The sequence below is a fragment of the Trichoderma asperellum genome, chromosome 6 (genome assembly GCF_020647865.1).
Source record: "Trichoderma asperellum chromosome 6, complete sequence".
Lineage (NCBI taxonomy): Eukaryota > Fungi > Ascomycota > Sordariomycetes > Hypocreales > Hypocreaceae > Trichoderma > Trichoderma asperellum.
Genome location: NC_089420.1, coordinates 3,835,017 through 3,854,584, shown reverse-complemented (window position 1 = coordinate 3,854,584; position 19,568 = coordinate 3,835,017). Strand labels below are relative to the sequence as shown.

Sequence of the window (19,568 nt, the reverse complement as noted above, 5' to 3'; positions counted from 1 at the left end):
ATTTGTACGGAATAGCCCTCGTCTCTGTTAACCAAGCCGGATAGGCAACAACAGCCGCCTGAATTGTCATCGGCAATGAATCTACGAAGGAACGACGTCTTGGAAATTTGAAGAGAAAAGAAAAGTCGAAACGAAATGAACCAGAGACAGTCTATTGGTTGAATATCTTATGAATAAATGTGATGGAGAAAACAAATATGAGACCAAAAAAACACCTGCCATGGAGCGCATGGCTCTCTCCCAACTGGTATATTTCCTTCTAGTTATTCTTCCATTCCGTGTCCCCACTCCCAGTTTCCCTATAAACCGAATTCAATTACACATTATTAAACTAAACTCCTTTTTATTTAAGCTGACCGCTTCTCCCTTAAAACTCATCGTTCACGTTGATGAGAGCTGGGGCAGCGAGCGTCGCAGCAGGAACAGCATCGGGGTTGGCAAAGTTGTTTCCGACAGTCAAGGCAGCAACAGACAGGCCGAACATGATGTTTTCCTCGAAGGGGAAGGCAGCCTGGAAAGTGACCTTGCCGCCGTTCCACTTGAAGTTCTGGACGGGCACACTGATGGGGAGCAGCTGGCCGCTGAAGTAGGTGATGAAGAGGCCAGCGCTGTCGCCGTTGCTGTACTTGGAGGCGGCCTGGACAGTGCTAAGATCGGCGCTGAAATGGAAGATTTGGTCCTCTGGTTTGGCGGCTAGGGCAACGCTTTGACCCTCGACCTTGAGCTGGGTGAAGATGGGGATGCCGAAAGCGTTGACGTCGTATGGGCAAGAGCCTGGGACAATAAAGTTGTTGTTGACAAATGAGTAAGCAAAAGGGCCGACGTTGGTGGTCAAGAATGGCTTTTCAGAGGGCACGGCACCGAGGAAAGTTCGATAGAATCCGTTCTGCTCACCCTCCTGGCCAATGATCGATGCTACACCTCGAACAATACCAGCGTCTCCAGCTGTGGCGGCGCCCTGGCTGACGTCTTGGAGAGTTCCCATGACGAAAGAAGTGAAAACTGCGGCAACAGCAACGGCGTCATGGATGTTGGTGACGGGGAATTGGTATTTGCAAGGCAGGGGGGCAAGCTTTTTGAACTTGTTCAGGGCGTTGAGCGCGTTGATTGCATGAAGCTCCTCTTGCTAATGAACCGTTAGCATAAGCTGTGCCAAATACATTCAGAGGCCAATGTGAATAAACTTACAGCAATGACAACCTTCAGGATCTTTTCCAGCTCATTCTTGTCATAGTTTTTCCAAGATTCATAGCCCGGCACGCCGAGTGTGACGTTGGCAAGGAGATTTCGGAAGTAGGCAACCTCGAACTCCTCGTTGACAGCAATGGCCTGTAGAGACTGCAGCGTGCTGGCGGCAAGTGTGGCTGGCGGAGGTGCGTTTGAGAGTGAGCCATCGGCCTGTTTAGAAATGGACTTGAGCTGCTCTGCATTCGGTGAAGGAAAGCCGTCGGGAGTTGCAGCGGCGGCGGCAGCTGCAGCGGTGGTGGAGCAGTCCTTGGCATTGGGAGGCCATGTTGCGGCAGAAGATCCGGCCAACGCCAGTGCGGAAGCGAGAATCTTGGCGATCTTAGCCATTGTTCCGAGTGGGTGGTGTGTGAGAAGAGAAGGAGTGCTGATCGGTTATGCGGTTATGCGGGAAGACGTTGCTAGGTCTTCTGCTAGATGCTGAATGCCGGAAGATGTTCTGAATGAGAGGGGTGCTGTTCTGGAAATGGGATGACAGGCGAGGTGGTTATATATCCTTTGACGATCCACATCCACATCCATCGCATCGCAACCGTCATCATCACTGCCATCCAACAGCGCGGGCCTCTCTGCTTCCGGATAGCCTGTGGCTTCTTCCCCCTCAAAGGCTATCTAAGCCATTGACCTACTGCTCCGATTTTAGACTACCTGGACTCGGAAGCTAAGGTTGCCGAGTAGTGCTGCTAATGATGGTAAGCGCCGTCAATAGAAGCCCTCCGGATGCGTTGTAAGCCGATGACTACTAGCTGCTGACAACCCTGCTATTTTTGGCTTTTGAGGCTGTGGGTGTTGGTTGGGCCCAAGCAACCAGTCGTCCTCCAAAGATGCAGCCTTTCTTTGTTTATTAATAGCTACTAGGAGTAAGTACTTACTGCAGTAATCTGTGGCCCGCGACCATTTCCAGCCACATGTGTCTAGCCTTATGACCCGAGCAAAGGCGCTCATCTCTTTGTTCTCCTGGTGAGCAAGATGGCCTGGCGCAGCTGCTAAGGCTTTGTTCCAAACCAACCATACACAAATGTTTTATTCCCTTATGTCAGAATCGACACCAGCCCAGTTACGCCACGCACTCTCGATCCCGTTTGTCATGGATGTTTTAGCGTCGAATAAAGAAACCTGCTGTTCGCTAAGCAAGCAGGCTGACAAGACCAGAGCCCAAAGATCCAGCCAGCATGACGGATCGGGATGCGCCTAAAACAAACAAATCTCAGCCCTCTCTTTTGCGCTGAGCAAAGCCCCGTTTTCCCCACTAAATAATTTCTTTGTATGGTTTATGCGCAGTATTTGTGGCGCTTCTCCCCGCTACCATTTATACTATTTTCCAAGTTTTCTTTTCTTAGCTACGAACGTTTGTTTCTCTCCCTTACCCTTTTGAGCGAATCCTAGGCCTATAGATAGCCAGCAAGAGGAGCAGAGGATTCAGCACCCTCCAGTGAAGCTGGGATTCTATCAACAATCTAATTGCAGTTCATACATTCTTTAAGCAACTAGATTTCATTTCGCCCAAAGGCTAGTTGAGCCGCTTTCGTTGCAAGACAGTGAATGTTCGCGGTTAAAGTTTTCTGTGGCGCCGTCGGAAAATTAAATAACTCTTGTACTCTGCGATCTCCTTTCAGGTTCCCACTGGGCGCATTCCACAGACCAGGCAACCTGACTAATAAGTCATTATTTAATCCTTTCTCAAAATAAGACACCAACGCTCTGGTTTTTCATTTCGTAATCTTGGGACAACTCTTGTAGCTGCTATTTTGATTCTCATTCATGAAAGTCTCATCTTCGCTTGGTCTAGAAGCTATAGTACATGATGCAATGGCCAGGAGCAACACTAGCTCATCTTGCCAACACATGTCTACGCTGGCCTATTATAACTTCCATGCTTCGCATATTGCCAGCTGGTCCTACAGTAGGGGTATGCAGGTCGTCTACTGCAAAAGGCCAATGCAATATCTTATGATTGAGTAGCAGCACCGATTCCCCTATTTACGGCGCCTGTACCTCAGATTTCAGTCATCTTTGTGGGAGGATACTGCACCAATGTAGTCCGTAAGCCGCCACACGATTTGAACAGGGTTGTAAAATTACATTACTAGCAGATGTTGGACCGCTCTTCGTTTCGCAATCCCCAACAGATTTTCGTTTCCGTTTAATAATACACAAGGAGTGTAAGTGACAAATATTTCTTTTCTTCTTTTATGAACAAAAGTGGGCAATTAGCTTGCTGATAGATAGTGGGGTAGACTGAATTCAGCTGGCTATATCAGATCTGAGAAATTAGCATAAACTGTTTGTCAAACCCAAGCTGTTTTGATTTATATGAAAAATGGAATAGAAACAAACCTTATGTTTCGTTTCCCACTGTACCGATAAATGAGATCCTGTACTAGTTGCTAACGAAACAATTACGGCTTTTGTCCGCCGTTCACAGCTCTATATTCTAGAAACAAGTAATACATTCTTATATAAGACTCTAATTTAACATTCCAGCTGCTTTTAAAAGCAAGAGGTGCATCCGTTCCAGGACAGTAACACTGGAACGGTTCTTAACAGGTTTACGCTAGAAATTATAAATACATACACATCCTTCACTAAGCAGATAACTTCTATTGTTACAAATCTTCAGTTGAGTTTCAATCTGAAAACAATCAGTTATTTAAAAGAAGACGTTGCTGGTGCTGAATTGTTGGTATAAGCTGGAACTTTTGATGTCATAATTACGTCGTGAGGTTGCATATATCCATGAGACTTAACTTTGTAAGAGAATATGTATTGAAACAAGCTTGTTACCCCGCATGGCAAATATATGATGTATATAATGCTCTGAAACTCTATTCAAAGCTTTTGCCTGGTCAAATTAACTGTTGAGATACTCAAGTTCTCAATTAAACAATCAACATCATCATGCCGTCAGCTTCCGAGAAAGCGAAAGCGAAGCTCGATGCAGTGTTGAACGATCCGGGGCGACACGATAGCTCCCGTAAGGTCAAAGACTGTATCACCAAAAAGATGCCTAACTCTGTACAATAGATCTTAAAAATCGCTATGCGACGACACGATATGCTACAGGCTGCGGCGTGGTTAACTCTGTCCCACGTCGGCCCAGCCAGAGTAGCATAGAGAGCGACAGCGGTAGTCCGAGGAATAGGCTCAAGCGGCTCCTTTCATTACCAGCATACTAAATGGAAATTGCCAAGAAAAACAACATGAGAAACAAAAGAGAGAGAGAAACGATTAGTGGCTAAGGCATTTAGTTTATGTTAGGTAGTTCTGCGATCAATGAAATATGCGGCCCTCGTCGATACGCTCTATAGGCTCGCTTGCCACACAACGTTTGTGCAGGCTTAGCCCGATATTAAATCGATACTGGCAGGGAAGAATATCATGTCGAAGTTGTACATACGTGTGGATCTATTATTGAGAACAATCTCGTAATAGACCATTTCAATACAATACTGGTTTGCCATTATGTACCTATTTTTAAACGACATGCAGTAGTACGGATAGGTAGACGTTGTGATGCAGTAGTGGAAAAGGGTTTTTGAATAGAGTAGAGTCAATTACAATAGGGTAACAATACTAGGATATAACCCTTGCTACTATTTTCGAGTTGCGCATGGATCCCTTTCCTCTTCTCTCCACTTTCACAACTCAACAGATAACACTTGTATCGTTGAATACACTTTTATTCGGCCCTTGCTGGAAATAGAGAGTGGAAAAGAAAGCAGTAGTAGAAGAAAGTATGTATGTAAAGCGAAAAAAATAAGTTAAGAATTAAATCACCAAACGTACATAGTAAACGATGAATTTAACTGAGAGACAAGAACTCCTACAATTGAATTTTTTTTTATTTAGTCTGGACAAGATACCTGGAAACGCTTACCCTAGTGGCTTCCACCCATACCTATTTGCAAACAATTGCACTGTAGATACGAAATCGAACAGGTATGGTGGATAATACCACGCGTGCTTTTGCCTAATCTAATCACAGCGGACTTCCGTTGTTTTTATACTTGAGGGTAGCCTGGTTGCCAAAAAACCACCCCCGGCCACTACGAGCTTACAAATATCAAATTCTCGGGAGATTTCTCGCCGAAGCCTACCGTAGCGCTCGGCACAAAGAGCTAAACACAAAAGTATACGAGTTGAATATGTAGCAGTCCATATAAATAACAGGTGCTAGGATTATGAATGCTCCTGCAAGGTACGTATGCTATGTTATAGCTAGAGGATCAGAAGCCTGTAGAGCAATGGGGGTTTCCAGGCTGCTGATACGATTCTCGCGGATCGGAATATTTATAGCCCTTGACTCGTTTCAGCTCCTGAAAGCGGAGACCCGCGGATGCAGTCAGATTGCGACTCATGCCATCTCTCTTCGTACTGCTGCAACTCTCTCTGCTGCTATGTAGTTTGAGAAACACTCGCCTAACGATTAGGTGAGTTACAATGCAAAAGACATTTTGCTCTGGGCGAGGTCGTCCGGCTTTTGCCTAGAAGATATGAAGGCCAAACAAGGCTGTTGGACATGTAAACGTAAGTCTTTGCCTGTGGAACTTTGGCGCATCCGTGCGAGTGCTGACAGGCGCGGCAAAGAGCGGAAAATAGGGTGTGACAGGGATCTGCCGGTGTGCCACAACTGCACTCGCACAGGCAGACGATGCTTGGGTTATGGTGTTCGTCTCCTGTGGCCGGATCGCCATGATGGTAGGCGAAAGGACAGCGGCTTTGTAGTCTATGAGCCCCCTGAGAATCCGATGGAGTTGTCTGATAATTACGGACTGCATTTCTTGAATGTTACGAACAACGATGTGGCGTCGTCACTGGATCCTAGCTCTTATAATGCGCTCGTTACGAGACCCATTACCAAGCCCGGCCGAACTCTCAATCTCTATCCCTCGATGGTTGGCCAAGATGCCACGTTTATGTCATACTGTAAGAGCGTAAAAACACTTGTATATTATGCTTGATAGAGCGATGACTGACATTTTGGAAGATGAACGCGTTATTGCCCCTATGATTTCGACCACGCAAGTTCAGAATGGCTTCCGAACCGATCTTGTCCAAATGGTATTATCTCGAGGAGATAGTGCTACAAAGGCCCTATGGAATTCCATGATGGCCGTTGCTGCCTTCCATCACAGCGGTGCCGAATCTGCTTTGACGTATAAGACAAACGCTGTCCGCTATCTATCCGCCTCCTTAACTCCGGGGAGTGAAACGAGATCAATCGATCTAAATGAGACACAGTTTGCTGCATCCATGATGCTGTGCATCTACAGTGTAAGCGAAAAAGAAAGCATAGGCTCATGACCTGTTGATGCTAACTGGGTATTAGGTATTTGATGAGACCGACGGTAACTGGACGACGCACCTCGATGGAGCTAAATATATGTTGGAAGGGTTATATCCGGAACACCGGAGGCACATCAAAGCAGACTTCCTCTTCACTTGGTTTTTATATCACGAAGTACTAGCATGCTTCAGTCAACCACTTCGACAAGCCAACAATTGCCTTGATATTCTTTTCCTGCTGGGATCTTCGAACTGTGATGCCACTTTGGTCAGTCTTTGACGCTGCCTTTTCTTTCTCATTCTTTTACACGTAGCTAATCCAAGTCGTTGCAGATTCTTGGAGCTCTAGGATGCTCGTTAGAGGTAATTGCTATTATTCACAGAGTGAACAAGATTCGCATAGCAATTATCACAAAGGAGATTGAGCCAATGTCTCCCAAGCTGGTCCAGCAACGGTTCGAATTGGAGCACACGCTACACAATATTGTCCAGAGACTCGATCCTGCGGGGGACGTGGGCGAGGCTCCTGCAAGGCGCACACGCATCTTGGCTACCGCAGAACTTTACCGCATAGGGACTCTACTATATCTCCTTCATGTTGTCCCTCTGCCTGGAGACGAGGACCAGAAAACGACTTATTTGGAAGAGGCGTTCGATATTTTGGAACGCTTAGGGGTGGCCACAAGCCCGTGGCCCATATTCTTGACGGCTTGCGAGTGTCACACGGATGAACAGCGCATCAGAATTCTGCGCATCTTGGAGTTGATGAATAATGTGAGAAATATCGGCAATGTCCGGGTGATGCGCAATCTCATCGAGACCTGTTGGAAGCACTACGATCTTCAGGCTGACTCGACGTACGCCAATCGCATGAAATGGTGGGAGTTTGTTAATTACGAGACTGCGGTTCCTTGGTTTATATAATATGATCATAATAATTTTACGAGTCTAAATATACTGTTCAACCAAGCTCTAGATTCCTGCCTACATATCCATCATCGTGACGAGTTTTGCCCGCTTTTGTATTAACCAAGAGACTAAGCATATCTGGCCGAGAAGAATGGCCAACAACATCGATGGATATTTTAGCTTTGGTGATGTCGCTGAGAGAGATATCGGCCTTGAAATTCCCCTCCTCGCCATCGCCGATCGGTTCGCACAGTGGACTTCCGTCAAGGCCGAAACTGTGAGAAAAGCCGCCGCCAGGCTATATTACCAAAGCCATGGTTAGCATACACCACGTTTCTACAAGACGAAAGTGCTGAACCTGTTGACGTACCACTTTGGTGACGGGATTTCCTGCCAGGATGCTGTCCTTTTTCAAGCCTTCCTCTGTTAGAATCTGCGATGAACAGATGACAAAAGTTGCTCCCTCTATCGCCATGTTCTGGCTGATGGGCTGGTCTGCCTCACCAGTATCATGGTAGAGCCAGGAAATCTTTTCAGGATCTGGCATGACGAACATAGATGGTCAACTCGGGACGTGAATCTGCACACCTTGTGTATATTAAAAATAGCGCAGCAAAGGCTGCAGATGCTCCTAGCAGTTGAGACCGCCGATCTTGTCAAATGGCGAGTCTATAACAGTTTTCAGGGATTCGGCTTGACCTTCGCCCCATATAGTTCGCTCTGAGTGAGTAGGCTTGATTTTGCGACGATTGTGAACAAGCTCCTCATCGGGCGAGATAAACGCCTGTGCAAGGTAGATGCTGGCCTCCTCGCGTTCACTGTAGCCAAGCATAATGAACATGCCGCCCTTCTTAACGGCATTAGATGCGTTTCATCTGGGGTGAGTCCGTGGTAATGGAGTTTGCTTGTTATTGAGGAACCCAAGTCGATTGTATGACAGGCGCAGCGATTCGCATCTGCCTGGATTCCAGACAATTCGCAATGTTAGCAGATGGAGCCATCAGACTGTCTATACTAGTGAGGCGATTTACCATGGGTAACCTGGAATCCACGCTTCGGGGAAGCCCAAGACTTGGACGCCATCAGCAGCCGCTTAGTTTATAAGCTGAATGGTCATGTAAACGCATCCGTCAAGGTCATACCAGACAGGCTCAGCCTGAACGGCTCTGACTCTAATAGTTTTCTCGTCTCTGATTGCAATATCCATATTTTTCGTGTAGTTATATTGGGCTAGCAAGTGTCTTTTGGTAGGGTCTTTGAAATGAATATATATCTTTGAATTGATGATTAAAATTACCCAACCTAGAATCGCACGGTTGCCGCAGATTGACGGCAGATTGATAATGCAGCTGATCCAAGTCCACCAATCATTTCCTCTACCGACATCGCACACTATTGCCTTTCGCAGACATTTGCATCGATCTACTCGGCAGCCCGATCCGAGATGCAAGTCGGAAGTAGATCTATGGGTTTGGACGGTACACTAAGCCAGATCGGGGCGTTTTGTCGCACTGATTTGAACGAAGCAAGAGTTTGCGATGTCTGAGTCGTACGCTACTACGGACCCTGCAGCAGTTCTAGAACATGCTCGCGAATAGCATGTGAATGCATGTCGGCCCGCCAATAAGATCTTGCCAGATTCTGTTGTCTTAGAAGATTAGGCTATCTTTGAGAGCTATACTCTCTGCCATCGACCCACGCCTGGATCGAGAGCATGTTGTCAGCATAGACCAATTTGGAACTATACTGTACCGCAAGCCGACACACAGCAGGAATAGAGACGGCATACAAGCACTTGAGTTAGATTTTTGTCTCTAAAATAATTGTACCTGTAATAGAATGGGCACGTCCGCATTACGAATAATCTAAGCTTATTAACCATGATGCCTTTTGAACTTGGGATTGAGTAATAGCCATTTTTTTGCCCATTACCAAGCATGAGCTATAGCCTCTGCGCGGAGAAATTTCCTTACGCCGATATCCTTTTGGCAATAGATGTTGCCCGTAGCCCAAAGTATTCGGCTGGGCGCAGAAAATCACGATATTTATGCTCTGTGATAGGATTGCCCATGCTTCGCTAGCAGTTTAGCTTACTAAGACACAGGAATCGACATTTACTTATATTTACTTATAATGGGTGGAGGATGGCAACTGCAAGCAAGCTAAGACGCCGACAAAGTACAATAGCTAGACTAAGGACATACAGGTTAATACCTATGTAGATTAATAAAAATAGATAGTGGACTGTTTCGAGGCTTGTAATTTAGGCTAGAACTACGTTTTGCGCCAAGGAGATACAAACTGACGTTAGCTGGCATATCATTGCGGTTTGCATACTCAAGCTATGAAAGCCGGAAAAAAAAGTCATTGTAGCCGATTTTAAGACTTGCTTATGTTAGTATTCATATTGTTTTATCCACCAATAGGTTAGTTGACAGTTTACTTAGAAAGACCAGATACTCCAGGTTTTAATAAAAGAGAAAGTAGCCCATTGCAGGATCTTAATCAGAGAATGATGCGGTAGGAGATGGAAATTCCTCTGAACAGAGAATACGAATCATGTTACTCTCTCTCGGTATTGACACAAAGTTCCAACAGCACCTAATACTCTACCTGAGTTAAGAAAAATGTATAATTAGAACATCGGTACAGAGATTTTATAGTATATAGTTGGGATATCGCTACTAGTTGTAAGGCACATCTACTGCAGTTACTTCTTTGTAGATGAACCGTGGCTGGATAAACAGGGTGGGGAATTCTTCTAGGCATAGCCGATGAAACAACCTCCTCACTCGTCGTTAACTTATTCAATAGGCCTATATCAGTCCATTGTGCCTAGGTGCAGGTAGTGCTCTTGCGAACGAGATATACAAACGTGCCCATCTTGACTATTCACACTCAATGCAACGGTGATGAGCTTGCTTTTATTCTTAACGAGCCATAAGTAACATTCGTAGTTAACATGCATAGTCTATCCGAATGATTCGCAACCTAATCTTTAGCTTAATCTATTTTTCTTCAAGAGATCCCTACTACCGAATACTCTTGCCGAGCAATACCCACACCTGATTCAGTATTCCATCGGCTGCCCAGTTCATATCAATCCCCGCCCCCCCGGGGGCCCATCTTTTCCTTAATTGACTAGGGTTGAGCGAGAATAAACATTTCGTAATCGATCCATGCAAGGACTATTTTGAGGCGAGAAGCATGTATTTGAGTCATTTTCCTAATTCCGAGGTAAGTTTACATAGCGCACAGAGCTATTTGGCGAGGTGGTTACAGCCGAATCCGAGGAAGAATCGGGGCATTCGGTAGTTTCGGGTCGTTGCTGAAACGCCCTGCGCCATGCTGACAGAGGAATAAAACGGACAGCATGTCCCAAATGAAGTTGATGGACTTTTGGGCGCTGCTTCACTGAGGTAATACTCTATGGCTACTAACAATTGACCAAGGCCATGGCCATCCACGCGCATGGAACACAGCCACAGTGTGGCTTTATAAAAGCCAACTCTTTTGTAAAGTACGGTAAGGCTATTGTTACCTTTAGGATCTTAAAACATTGCCAGTTTTGTTAAACTAATTCATATCAGGGAAACAACAGCTTGCTGCTACGAGATGACTGGTATATTCATAGTCTATCTTGATATTCGGGTCGATCGCACTCTCCAGGCGGTATAGGAAGAAGTCACTATGCAACGTCTAAAGCAGAGCGAAGCCCTTTCGCAGGATTTGAGCCGGTTTATCCACGCCACATCAGTAATCGAGGGGAGATCCTATGCCACACCCTGGGATCCGAGGTATCTGCAAATGGCGAGCTTGTGAAGAGAATTGTATATCTCATTTCTCATCGCATTCACTTTCCTTTTGTAAAGTTTGCTCTTAGGCTGGATCCTGCTGCTAGGCTTGTTCTGGTTACCAAGTTCTAGAAAGCTGTTGTACGGAGTTTTTTGCTCCAAAGTAATTACTAATATACTTGCTCGTGCTCCCGCTTCTAGCTCAAAGAGGTAAAAGTGCGACATGTCGGCCTCGGCGCTTATGCAAAAGCCGAACCGTTTGCTATGAGACAAAGACATTGATTATCCCAGGCTCACTCAGTTCGGTCGGTGGTTATTTTACTCACTGAACCGAAATATTGGCTGTTGTAGAAGCATTCCACTCACTGCAGTTTGGGTTGGGCTCAACTCAAAGGCTCTCTGAGACATGTCTGCTCCGCATGATCCCAGGCGTCCAGCCAGTATTGACCCTCTAATAACTCCCGTGGCGACGGACCGTGATCTCACGCCGCCATCGCCGAATCCACGCCGAAGACCGGACAGGTCTTGTGTTCTCTGCCACCGGAGGAAGATCCGATGCGACAGACAGACGCCGTGCTTGGCATGCGTGAGGGCTCGTCTCACGTGCACATATCCGTCGTCAGACCGGCCTGTTCGACGAGTTAGGAAGGCTACCATTGCAGATGTTGCGTCGAGGATATCAGATCTGGAGAAGACAATTGTAGCGGCGTCCATCGACCAGGGCGGAGCGGCGAGAAGGTCACTGCCACCGTCTGCACAAGTATCTTTTGCACTGAATCTACCCGTGAGCCCTCATGAATCTCCCCAGGAGCCTCAAGAACTTCCTTCAGAGGAGGTCCTGATTAGAAATGGTACCTCAAGCCAATACTTCAATGAGCTTCTCATATCTAGGGTTATCGAGGAGGTAAGCCATCGGTTAACCTCTGCAAGGAAACTGACTTGGTATACATTATCAAGCTAATCCGATGTAACTAAGGACCAAGATAAATCCTCACTGTTACATTCACCGTGCTGTGAAATAAAGAAACCAGATCCTGACTCGCCCTTCAGCCTCTTGGGCTTACTCTCTGGCCCTGCCGTCTTTGAGGAGAAAGAAAAGGGATGGCGTCTATCCCGATTACACGCCACACAGCTGTGGCAGTTATTTGTTCACAATGTTGACGCCAATATAAAAGTTTTGCACATCCCTACAGATGAAGTGACTGTTTTCACGGCCATCCACCAACCAGATGCCGTATCAAAAGACACCCTAGCCCTAGTCTCAGCCGTGTATTTTGCTGCTACATTATCAATGGAACCGGATGAAGCTCAGTATACACTTAGCGTTGACAAATCGACTGCTCTACGGACATTTAAAAAGGACTTCCAGATACATTTGGCAGCGGCGGACATGTTGGAAAATCCAACAGTTGTGCTGCTTCAAGCATTGGCTATATACTTGGTAATTTACTTACTCTCCATCCCAGATACTGTGATCCTTGATGCGTAGTTGCTAATCCGCTGAACTAGACGTCCATGCGAGCTCATTATCACGGTAGGGGCATCTGGATTTTGAACGGCCTTGCCGTAAGAATGGCGCATTCTATCGGCCTTCACAGAGACGGAAGCAAGCTGGGAATGTCGCCGTTTGAATCTGAAGTCCGCAGGCGACTGTGGTGGCACTTTCTGGCTAGGGATGGGAGGGCTGCTGAAGATCACGGTATCAGCTCATGGTCGACAGTTCCAGGATACGACACCAAAATGCCACTCAACATTGACGACAACGAGCTTCGTCCGGATATGAAGGAGCTACCTCCTCCTCACAATGGATGGACCAAAATGAGTCTTCCGTTGACATGCATGGAAGTAGCTCAGACATTACAGACCATGGCCAATCTCTCAATGACACCATCAGGACCGACACCTAAAGAAGTAATCAGGAGCAACCTGTTCAGCCAGCTAAGGTCTCGCGTCGAACACTATATAAAACCGTGCAACCCCGTTATTCCGATACAGAGAATGGCCATGAAAACAGCTCTGGCGGTGGTACACAAGATAGACTTTGTCACGCGACAACAGCTCGCAAATTTAGAGAATCCCGATAAGCGAAACACGTTTGCCACGGAGGCGAATCTTCTTTCTGCATTGAGATGCCTCGAAATACACCTCGAGCTATGGGGGGATGAACTTCTACGACAATATAGATGGTGCATGTACGGTCATCCACAATACCACATGCTACTCTATGTGCTATGGCATCTCTGCGTTTCACCGAGCGGCCCCAGTGTTGAGCGTGCCTGGGTTATAGTTGCAAAGACCTTTGAGCTGGAGGAAATGAGAATGTCCATGGCAGTGTCTAGCCCTGCGTTGAAAGCTATCATCTTGAAGAGAATGCGCAAGAAGGCTGAGATGATACGACAGTCGTTAATCAACGGTAATGACACACCGGCTTCCTCTACACCTAGAGAAGTCGATGAAATTCCCGATGACCAAGAAATGGAAAATCCTCCTCAGGAGGCAGTAATGGATGTCCGTCGTTTTGATGGAGAAAACGTGGATTGGAACAACCTCATGCAGAACAACCTTCCAGACTGGAATACGTTGGTCGAAGATTTGCATGTAGATCTGTACGACTTCTCTAGTTATTTTTAATGCAGCAAATTACCATGTGTATGTGTATATATACCCTTTTATGGAGTTGCACCTCAATAGTTTATAATAAGATATTAATTATATTTGCCACAAACTTTTAATAGCCCACCATTTATGCAATGTGCGTATCAACAAATTAGATATTCTAGGCCCATCCGTATATAATGCAACATGTAGTTTCCCGTACCTTGACTTTGACCTCAGGTAATTTTTAAAAGACAGCCCTCAGTTTCCATCCCGTCTGGTTGATTCTCGCTGCCAACACAAAGGTCGTTCCAGCTAAACAAAAGATACCAGAGAATATTTTAGGTCCAAGCCATCCCAATGGGCCGTCCAAAATAGCGCCAGAGATAGGATTTGTCGTCAGGCCTCCAAAAGACAAAACGAAAAACGAGAGACCCATCCGGAAGCCCATCTCAGATGCCGGCGAAATCTGAACCACGAGTGCAGCGATCAAGGCAACGTATGCTCCAGAAAAGAATCCAAAGATGGCAGCAAAGGCAATTCTCGCGCCAGTTGTGGCTGCAGGAATCCAGAGGGCCAAAACGAAAATACTTGCAAGGTAACAAACAGTTATGAAGACGTTATAGCGGCCAAATTTGTCGCCAGCGAAGCCAGACAACATACGACCAAACAAACTAGATAGAACATGATCAGCAAAACATTTACATGCGCAAAAAGAAGCAGCTCTTCAGGCTATCTTACCTTCCGGCGTTTAGAATAGGAACCAGGTATAACACCAAGTTAGGGTCCGCTCCACCCGCAGCAGCCTCGACCGAGATGAAGTTGATTGGGACATAAAGCCCAAAAGTAAACAGCAACAATCCCATACAGACGCAGGCAAACTGAACTTCTGTGAAAGGAGCTACCATCCTCTTCACGGTGATTGGCTGGAACTTGGGTGGATTGAACGCATCAACCGTTAAAATAGCGATCACGAGGAGGCCGAGGATCAGGAAGGCACAGGTTCGCATTGCCCAGCCGAAACCAACTTCTTTGATCAACCTAGTGACCATGATAGGGAAGATGACGCCTCCTAAACTTGAGCCAGTTGCCAAAAGTCCGTAGGCGGCACCACGTTTCGTAGTGAACCAAGTAGCGATGCTGTTAAGCGCTGTATTCATAGTATTAGATTTGAAGGGTAGACGGAACACATGCGGCTGACTTACCTGGCTGGTAGATGGCAGAAACACCGATAGCACTGCAAACTCCCTGTGAAAGGAGAATTTGGTAGTACTGGGTAGAAATAGATGTCATCATAAGGCCAAAGACATGCAGAAAGGTTCCGACAATGATGAGTTGGCGAGGGCCATATTTGTCGTATATAAGGCCAATGAAGGGTCCCTTAACAAGTGGTCTTAAGTTAGCTAGGGGCATAAATCAAGCTGGCAGCTAGCACCAGTGGCATCAAGGAATAGCATCAAATAGCTTACCAAGGCCATCATGAAGAAAATCTGTAAAGATGGGATCCATGAGACGGTACTGGTCGAGTAGTCTTTCAGAATCGTAGTTTCGTAATAGTCCTGGAACGCTCCCACGCCTGATTATTGCGGATGGGTTAGCTAACTCAGCCCTTCTAAATTCATCAATCCCATAGGCCTATTATGTGAAATGGAACGTACTGTTAATCCACCCAAAGCTGCATACCGAGGTGCACCATGCCCCTATAACCACGAGCCATGCCCGCAGACCACCATCTGGCGGAGTACTGCCGACGGGTGCTTGAATCGGAGATTGATATCCGGCCTCTTCTTCCTTTGAGAAAATACGCTCCTCGTGACCAGAATTTCTGTTTACACCCTTTTCAGAGACGATGATGTGCTGCTCATTGTGACCGCCATCTTCCGTAACCGTGTCACTGGAATTTGAGCCTGAAAACATGGCGGTCGCGAAAGTGTATGGCAGGTCGGAGCAACGAAAGTTTGGAAGCGAATTAGCCGTCAACAGGCGATCTGCGGCGGGTGGCCGTCCAAAGGGCTCTCGATTACCGGGCACGATTCGGAGCCAAACGACGATGGCTGACTTAACCTCGAGTACTTTACGGTGTATGCATAGTATATAAAGAGATGTAAGAATTCTATCGTCGAGATGACCTACGCTAAGTCACCGGTTGTCTAAGGCTATTCCAACGGCAGATGAATAATAAAATCTGAATAAACCAACGTTAAGGGCCGAGAATTTCAGGAGGGCCGGCCCATCAGTTGACCGAGACCGAAGCGAGCCAACGTCAAGGATCGGCCCCCCATCGGCGAGCCACATGGCCAAGAAAGCCATTCTGGGGCAATGATTTTCTCTTTTCTCTGTTACTTCTCTTACTTCTCTTACTTTATTTACTTTATTTAATTTATTTACTTTATTTACTTCTTGTCTTTTGGTATTTCTGTGAATGGTATAAAAATTTGCTTCATTATCAGGGGAATTCTCGCAAATCCACACGCTGTATGGACAGCTTCCCCCCCCCCCCTTTCTCTCTCCAGAGCGGCTCAACCGAATTTGGCGATAGACGCGAGGCCATATAACGCCCTGTGGCAAATAGGGAAATTTTTTGAAGAGAAGTGCTGATGGGTGGAGATGGCTAACAAACAATGGCGCAACACTACCTAAATAAATACGTAATGATTTATACGGCAATTTTATAGCTTGTGCCGCCGCCCGGGCCCTTTCTGTAACGTAATTACCCCAATGCTATACAGGTAATAATAGCCAGCAAGAAAAACCGGGACCGCAAAAAAAGTTGACCGCGCCAACGGTCATCAAAAAAAGCAAAAGTAGCACAAATGAGCGACTCAGTAGCAGAGCCACAAGCAGCAATCATGAAAATAGAGCAGCGGGAATAAGAGCCAGAAGTAGCATCTCAGCGTAAAAAAAGATAATATAGATCCCAGCTGGCAGAGAATATGCATCTACACATATTATGCACGCTTTTTGCTGCTCCTATCTCTACCAGCTTACATCTGCAAACTATAAGCTACGGAGTATCATAACAGATCAGTAGCCACACGACGGAATCTAGATTTTCCAGCAACAACACCGTTGTATGAGAATTCAATTAGAAAAAATTGTCACCAAAGCCCGTCACCGGACATTGAATCTGTGTTGTTTCCACACCACCCGCGGCTGTTGAAACACAGCTAACCCCGCATACTCGAAAGGAACTAGACTCTTGGGCAACTGTAAAAAAACTTGCTGACAAAAGCAGAGCAAATGCCGAATACACAGGTAACAGCACAGTTAGTTTGGTACATGTAGCTATCTATCACAAATCTTTTAAGAAACAGTAGTGATGAGGCGATAGATAGAACCACTCAGGCCATACTTTTGACTTGTCACGCTGGTAGAACCAAAACCAAAACCAAAAGCCAGTGAGCAACGCAGTGTGTGTATTTTTGGGGGCCAAAACAACACCGAAGCCAAGCCTCAGCTTTCGGATCATTGCGCATAAAGCAAACGATGATCCGAATAACATCAGTATAGTTAGAGTCATATATGTACATGCTGCTACTGTAATTCACCCACAGATTAGAATAATCCTCAGTTTAGTGCTATCTAGAGTTATCTGATCCGTCGCCTACTTTATGCTTATGACTAATGCTCGCCGGCGTGAGTCATTAATAATGGATTCTCCTCCTTCTCCTCACTGCCGTCATCCAACGTATCACAGTATACTTGCGTCGGCTCTTTCATTTGTCATATGTATTTAACATGATGAGTTCGCCATTAGATTCATTGGCTCTCGGCCTTGTTGTCAAAATACCCTCCGCGCCGCAAAAACTCGAGTAGGCATCAAGAGCAAATCAAACAGCACTACCCGCCGTGTCGGAAGCAAGATACTGTAGTTTCAGTTTTGGGCAAGGGCCAATACATAAACGGCAAGCAGAAATAATGTCCGAGCCGAATCTGTCAGGCTCGCCGCCATCCGCTCGTGTTCGGCTCCGCGATCTCGTCCCGGGCATTCAGGTTGGGGCTTGGCCAACAGGGCCCAAGAATGGCATCACCGATGTCCCTGGAGTGCTCGTCCATACGAAATCTATCCACACCCCTGATGGAGCTGTCAACACCGGATTGACTACCATTCTCCCTCGCAAAGATTGGTTCCACAACGCATGCCATGCAGGCATCTTCCGCTACAACGGCTCAGGAGAGCTGACGGGTAGCCACTGGATTGAGGAGACGGGTCTCCTCCACAGCCCAATCGTCTTAACAAACAGTTTTGCTGTAGGCAACTGTAATACTGGTATCTACCAGTATGCCATTGAAGAGTACAGCGGAGCCGATGGAAGTGTAGATTGGTTTCTCATGCCTGTCGTGGGCGAAACTTATGACGGCTATCTCAACGACCTTACCAAGTTTGTAGTAACGCCGCAACATGTCGTCGACGGCATCAAGGCAGCCTCTGCAGATCCAGTTCTAGAGGGCAACACTGGTGGTGGCACGGGCATGATGTGCCAAGGTTTCAAGGGAGGCACAGGCACTTCAAGCCGTGTGGTGCCAGGTTTCGATAGCAAGGGGAATGAGAAGAGCTATACAATTGCGGCACTGGTACAGGCAAACTACGGCCGGATGCCTCCTTTGAAAATCACCGGTGTCCCCGTAGGAAGGATTCTTGCGGCGGAAGCCTTGAAGAGCAAGGAGGCAGCAAAAGCCAAGGCCGAATATGATGCCGCCAAAGATACCAAGGATGGCAGTATCATCATCGTCCTCGCCACGGATGCTCCGTTAAGCGCCATTCAACTCCAACGCCTGGCAAAACGCGCTACAGGCGGCCTGTCTCGCGTTGGTGGCTACGGGCACAATCCTAGCGGCGACATATTCATCGCATTCAGCACGGGAAATAAGATTCCAGTGCAAACCGTGGGCTCTAATCATCGATCTGTTGATCCGTTCAAGGCTAATACCTTGGTAACGGAGTCGATCGATGACACAACTATAAATGCCTTACTCGAAGCTGCCGCCGATTCTACTGAAGAGGCGATATACAACACCCTTTGTATGGCAGAAAGCATAACAGGGTTCAAGGGCAATCATGTGGACGCACTGCCTCTGGATAAAGTTAAAAGTATTCTAGAGAGACACATTGCCTTGGAACAAGCTATTCAGGCAGAGATGTAACAGAATTAAGCCGCAAGGATCCATTATTGGTGCTGAGGTTCAAAAAATATATATATCTTTAACCCACTTACAAATAAGCTCAAATCATCCACATTATCAACTATATTCACTGTTCAAGATTGTGATGGATGTAGTTCTCCCTCTCTGTAAACGGATCATGAAATCATCAGGAAATTAGTATAATATCCCCCACTAAGCTTGCTTGTATTTCCAAATTAGAGAACTGCAGCTAGTACCCCAGTTCCAACACCAAGCGCAAGAACCCAAAGACTCTTCCAGTCTGAGCCAGCCCATAATGGCTTTGCACCAGAAGAGCCGTTGTCTCCATTTTTTGGAGGGCTACCATCATCACCGCCACTTCGAAGAAGAGTAGTGGTCGAGCTGCTACGACTCTCGCTTGAGCTGCTTTCGCTATCGTCGGGCCCGCCTGAGCTGGGGGTGGGAGCACTGGGTATTTCAGTTATTCTTGGTTCGCTCGCTGGACTCTGGTTTGAGCTTGGGCTGGGGCTCGGACGCTCCGACGATGGCGTGGATACAAACGATGTGCTCCCGGCCAAAGACTCAAGAGAAGTGGCAGCAGCGGGTGTAGGAAGA

The 19,568-nt window shown here is 46.6% G+C and overlaps 8 protein-coding genes across 8 annotated transcripts; 4 read left to right on the top strand and 4 right to left on the bottom strand.

The window, feature by feature from the left end:
• Nucleotides 1-139: 139 nt before the first annotated feature.
• TrAFT101_010706 (uncharacterized protein) lies at nucleotides 140-2,466 on the bottom strand. The gene is made up of 2 exons (XM_024904240.2): nucleotides 1,189-2,466; nucleotides 140-1,126 (listed from the first exon to the last, which is right to left on the bottom strand). Exons 1-2 carry the CDS (start codon nucleotides 1,573-1,575, stop codon nucleotides 368-370), a joined length of 1,146 nt encoding a protein of 381 aa, XP_024755530.1. The 5' UTR covers nucleotides 1,576-2,466; the 3' UTR covers nucleotides 140-367.
• Nucleotides 2,467-4,097: 1,631 nt separating this feature from the next.
• On the top strand, nucleotides 4,098-4,868 carry TrAFT101_010705 (uncharacterized protein). Its single transcript, XM_024902851.2, has 2 exons — nucleotides 4,098-4,219; nucleotides 4,270-4,868. The coding sequence occupies exons 1-2, from the start codon at nucleotides 4,144-4,146 to the stop codon at nucleotides 4,419-4,421; spliced, it is 228 nt and encodes a 75-aa protein (XP_024755529.1). The 5' UTR covers nucleotides 4,098-4,143; the 3' UTR covers nucleotides 4,422-4,868.
• A 742-nt stretch (nucleotides 4,869-5,610) lies between these two features.
• TrAFT101_010704 (uncharacterized protein) lies at nucleotides 5,611-7,557 on the top strand. The gene is made up of 5 exons (XM_024909033.2): nucleotides 5,611-5,772; nucleotides 5,833-6,171; nucleotides 6,233-6,519; nucleotides 6,575-6,799; nucleotides 6,865-7,557. Exons 1-5 carry the CDS (start codon nucleotides 5,739-5,741, stop codon nucleotides 7,453-7,455), a joined length of 1,476 nt encoding a protein of 491 aa, XP_024755528.1. The 5' UTR covers nucleotides 5,611-5,738; the 3' UTR covers nucleotides 7,456-7,557.
• On the bottom strand, nucleotides 7,493-7,987 carry TrAFT101_010703 (uncharacterized protein; the record flags this gene model as incomplete). Its single annotated transcript, XM_024904591.1, has 2 exons — nucleotides 7,493-7,738; nucleotides 7,811-7,987. The coding sequence occupies 2 exons, from the start codon at nucleotides 7,985-7,987 to the stop codon at nucleotides 7,493-7,495; spliced, it is 423 nt and encodes a 140-aa protein (XP_024755527.1).
• Nucleotides 7,988-8,071: 84 nt separating this feature from the next.
• On the bottom strand, nucleotides 8,072-8,272 carry TrAFT101_010702 (uncharacterized protein; the record flags this gene model as incomplete). The annotated part of the gene is made up of 1 exon (XM_024904590.2): nucleotides 8,072-8,272. One exon carries the CDS (start codon nucleotides 8,270-8,272, stop codon nucleotides 8,072-8,074), a length of 201 nt encoding a protein of 66 aa, XP_024755526.2.
• Nucleotides 8,273-10,936: 2,664 nt separating this feature from the next.
• Nucleotides 10,937-13,954, top strand: TrAFT101_010701 (uncharacterized protein). Its single transcript, XM_024911108.2, has 4 exons — nucleotides 10,937-10,965; nucleotides 11,031-12,138; nucleotides 12,211-12,675; nucleotides 12,744-13,954. The coding sequence occupies exons 2-4, from the start codon at nucleotides 11,641-11,643 to the stop codon at nucleotides 13,863-13,865; spliced, it is 2,085 nt and encodes a 694-aa protein (XP_024755525.1). The 5' UTR covers nucleotides 10,937-10,965; nucleotides 11,031-11,640; the 3' UTR covers nucleotides 13,866-13,954.
• Nucleotides 13,951-15,980, bottom strand: TrAFT101_010700 (uncharacterized protein). Its single transcript, XM_024901378.2, has 5 exons — nucleotides 15,488-15,980; nucleotides 15,299-15,405; nucleotides 15,035-15,209; nucleotides 14,571-14,979; nucleotides 13,951-14,503 (listed from the first exon to the last, which is right to left on the bottom strand). The coding sequence occupies exons 1-5, from the start codon at nucleotides 15,744-15,746 to the stop codon at nucleotides 14,077-14,079; spliced, it is 1,377 nt and encodes a 458-aa protein (XP_024755524.1). The 5' UTR covers nucleotides 15,747-15,980; the 3' UTR covers nucleotides 13,951-14,076.
• Nucleotides 15,981-17,539: 1,559 nt separating this feature from the next.
• On the top strand, nucleotides 17,540-19,075 carry TrAFT101_010699 (uncharacterized protein). Its single transcript, XM_024909032.2, has one exon. The coding sequence runs from the start codon at nucleotides 17,748-17,750 to the stop codon at nucleotides 18,972-18,974; it is 1,227 nt and encodes a 408-aa protein (XP_024755523.1). The 5' UTR covers nucleotides 17,540-17,747; the 3' UTR covers nucleotides 18,975-19,075.
• Nucleotides 19,076-19,568: the final 493 nt, after the last annotated feature.

Coding starts and splice junctions, on each gene's coding strand:
- TrAFT101_010705 (XM_024902851.2), top strand. CDS start 4,144: ATGCCGTCAGCTTCCGAGAAAGCGAAAGCGAAGCTCGATGCAGTGTTG. Junction 4,220..4,269: donor GGGGCGACACGATAGCTCCC/GTAAGGTCAAAG, acceptor TCTGTACAATAG/ATCTTAAAAATCGCTATGCG.
- TrAFT101_010704 (XM_024909033.2), top strand. CDS start 5,739: ATGAAGGCCAAACAAGGCTGTTGGACATGTAAAC. Junction 6,172..6,232: donor TGCCACGTTTATGTCATACT/GTAAGAGCGTAA, acceptor ACATTTTGGAAG/ATGAACGCGTTATTGCCCCT. Junction 6,520..6,574: donor TGATGCTGTGCATCTACAGT/GTAAGCGAAAAA, acceptor ACTGGGTATTAG/GTATTTGATGAGACCGACGG.
- TrAFT101_010700 (XM_024901378.2), bottom strand. CDS start 15,746: ATGTTTTCAGGCTCAAATTCCAGTGACACGGTTACGGAAGATGGCGGT. Junction 15,210..15,298: donor TTTTCTTCATGATGGCCTTG/GTAAGCTATTTG, acceptor CCACTTGTTAAG/GGACCCTTCATTGGCCTTAT. Junction 14,980..15,034: donor TTCTGCCATCTACCAGCCAG/GTAAGTCAGCCG, acceptor CTATGAATACAG/CGCTTAACAGCATCGCTACT.
- TrAFT101_010701 (XM_024911108.2), top strand. CDS start 11,641: ATGTCTGCTCCGCATGATCCCAGGCGTCCAGCCAGTATTGACCCTCTA. Junction 12,139..12,210: donor TATCTAGGGTTATCGAGGAG/GTAAGCCATCGG, acceptor GATGTAACTAAG/GACCAAGATAAATCCTCACT. Junction 12,676..12,743: donor AAGCATTGGCTATATACTTG/GTAATTTACTTA, acceptor CCGCTGAACTAG/ACGTCCATGCGAGCTCATTA.
- TrAFT101_010706 (XM_024904240.2), bottom strand. CDS start 1,575: ATGGCTAAGATCGCCAAGATTCTCGCTTCCGCACTGGCGTTGGCCGGA. Junction 1,127..1,188: donor TCCTGAAGGTTGTCATTGCT/GTAAGTTTATTC, acceptor ACGGTTCATTAG/CAAGAGGAGCTTCATGCAAT.
- TrAFT101_010699 (XM_024909032.2), top strand. CDS start 17,748: ATGTCCGAGCCGAATCTGTCAGGCTCGCCGCCATCCGCTCGTGTTCGG.